Source organism: Acanthisitta chloris, unplaced genomic scaffold (assembly GCF_000695815.1).
Source record: "Acanthisitta chloris isolate BGI_N310 unplaced genomic scaffold, ASM69581v1 scaffold18098, whole genome shotgun sequence".
NCBI classification, from domain to species: domain Eukaryota; kingdom Metazoa; phylum Chordata; class Aves; order Passeriformes; family Acanthisittidae; genus Acanthisitta; species Acanthisitta chloris.
Genome location: NW_008685588.1, coordinates 36,901 through 38,928, shown reverse-complemented (window position 1 = coordinate 38,928; position 2,028 = coordinate 36,901). Strand labels below are relative to the sequence as shown.

At 49.0% G+C, this 2,028-nt stretch overlaps 1 protein-coding gene across 1 annotated transcript in view; it reads left to right on the top strand.

The window, feature by feature from the left end:
• Positions 1–1,688: 1,688 nt before the first annotated feature.
• Positions 1,689–2,028, top strand: part of LOC103807112 (tyrosine-protein phosphatase non-receptor type 11-like) — a gene marked incomplete at its 5' end in the record, with an annotated part of 14,049 nt that continues 13,709 nt past the window's right edge. The window contains one exon of the mRNA XM_009079831.1: positions 1,689–1,811. Within this exon, the coding sequence (XP_009078079.1) occupies positions 1,689–1,811 (123 nt within the window). The remainder of the gene's footprint in view (positions 1,812–2,028) is intronic.

The window sequence follows — 2,028 nt, the reverse complement described above, 5'->3', positions numbered from 1 at the left end:
GGGATTCTGGAGTGATGTGGGGATGAGGAGAGGTGTGGGGAGCTCTGGGAAGCCCTTAAGGAGTGTGGGCACTGCCCATGATTCTCTCCAAGCTGCTCTGTGCTCACAGCTCTGTGTCCATCCCTACAAGAGCTCTCATCCCACTGTTTGCCCAGAGAGATGTCCTTAGGTTTTTCCCTGCTGGTTTCTGGCTAGAAATCTGCTGGTTTTACTGCCATTAGCAGGCAGTGGAAACATTCCAGGTGGCCTTTGGCAGCATGGAATGGCCCTGAGCTCCATTAAGCCCCATTAGAACATTCTTCCCTCTCCCAGCAGCAGCTCTGAGGCACAGCTAAGTGCTGTCCCTGCAAACAGTGGCTTTGGGAAAGGGTGTCCCTCCTGCAGGGGCAGGAATACAAGCTTAGAATTCCTGTTTACCATCTGTTTCCACAGCCCTTCCCTAGTAGATCTCTTCCCCTGCAGGATTCAAGGCTCTGCAGCCTAAACTGTTTGACTTGTGGTGGGAGGGAGGAAATCCCAAATTCGGGAGGAGATGCTGACATTTCTTGACCTTTTCTGTGTGTACCTCAGAGACAAACAGGCTCTGTTTGGAGGGTTGGTTTGGGTCTATTTCCTAATCCAGGGGAGATGCTGGTCAGGCATTTCCCTGCAACCACTGAGCTAAACTTGTAAAGCCTTTGGAGGGACAGTGTGTTGGCTAATCTGATCCAGGGGCAGCTGGAGCCCAGAAATCAGCTTACTAAATGCTTCCAGATAGTCTTTTCTTGAAAATCCACATTATCATCGGTTGCACAGGGAGGTTTTGGATGTCTCAACCCTGGCAGTGTTCAAAGCCAGGTTGGATCAAGCCTTGAGCAACCTGCTCTGGTGGGAGGTCTCCCTGCCCCAGGGTTGGGACTAGATGAGCTCTAAGGTCTGTTCCAACTCTTTAACATACTATGAAACTACTATGAACTTGCTTGGAACAATAAACCTTGCCCTGCTGGACATGCAGAGACCTTTATAACACTGTCCTTCCCACTGAAGGGGTTTGAGTGTGCAGCCTGTTCTCTTCCAGCTGCTGCTGCCCCAAAACCCACTCAATAACCTCACTTTGTTACCATCCAGTGATAGTTGTGGCTCATCTCGTTGCTCAGATCAAATATTCCATCAGTCCCATGCAGAGATGCCTCCTGGAACATGAACTAAAGCTGAGCAATACTTTGAGAACTGAATGTCTCTTGTCTTGGGGTGCTCTGTGTGGGATTTGGGAGATTACTCAAAAGTCCTTGGCATTTAGAAAGTGCATTTTCAGTGGCTTCTGAAAACTGGAGCCATAAAACTGGTGCCACATGGGAAATCATTGGTGTAATATGCATATTTAGCACTTATTAAAGCCTAGGGAAACACCAGTTCTTGTGATTCCATCAAGCAAACTTGATTGAGACTGATAGCAGCAGAAATGAGGTTAGGAGATGGGTTGATGGCACTTAAAATACAAAGATTCCATTAAAGTAGCAGAGAATATGATGAAACATTTTCCCCCTCAGGGTGAATTGTCTGTATTTCCATTTTCTACCCTGGTCTGGTACATGGGAGGAGGGTGAGGAGCTGGATAGGACTGGGGCTCTGTGGCTGCCTCCTAGGTGGGAATATAGCAGAGGAGGCTCAGGTCAATCACCTTTACATGTCTCTTTTCCTCTTTGCAGGTGGTTTCATCCCAACATCAGTGGAATTGAGGCTGAGAAGCTCCTCCTGACCAGGGGTGTCCATGGCAGCTTTCTGGCTCGGCCCAGCAAGAGCAATCCTGGGGATTTCACTCTCTCTGTCAGGTAAGGAGCCAGCAGAGCTGAGGAGAGGAGCAAAGGGCTGCATGGAGCTCTCCAGGTGACCTCTCTGTGCTACCACTGGGAGTAAAAGGGTCATTGAACCCTTCCCATTGCTGCAGAGGCTGTTTCCCCACTGGATTGCACATGGCCTCTGTGCTCATGGATGTGTTTCTGTGTTGTTGATGGGGAAGGGAAGATAACAAACCCAATTGTTTTCCAT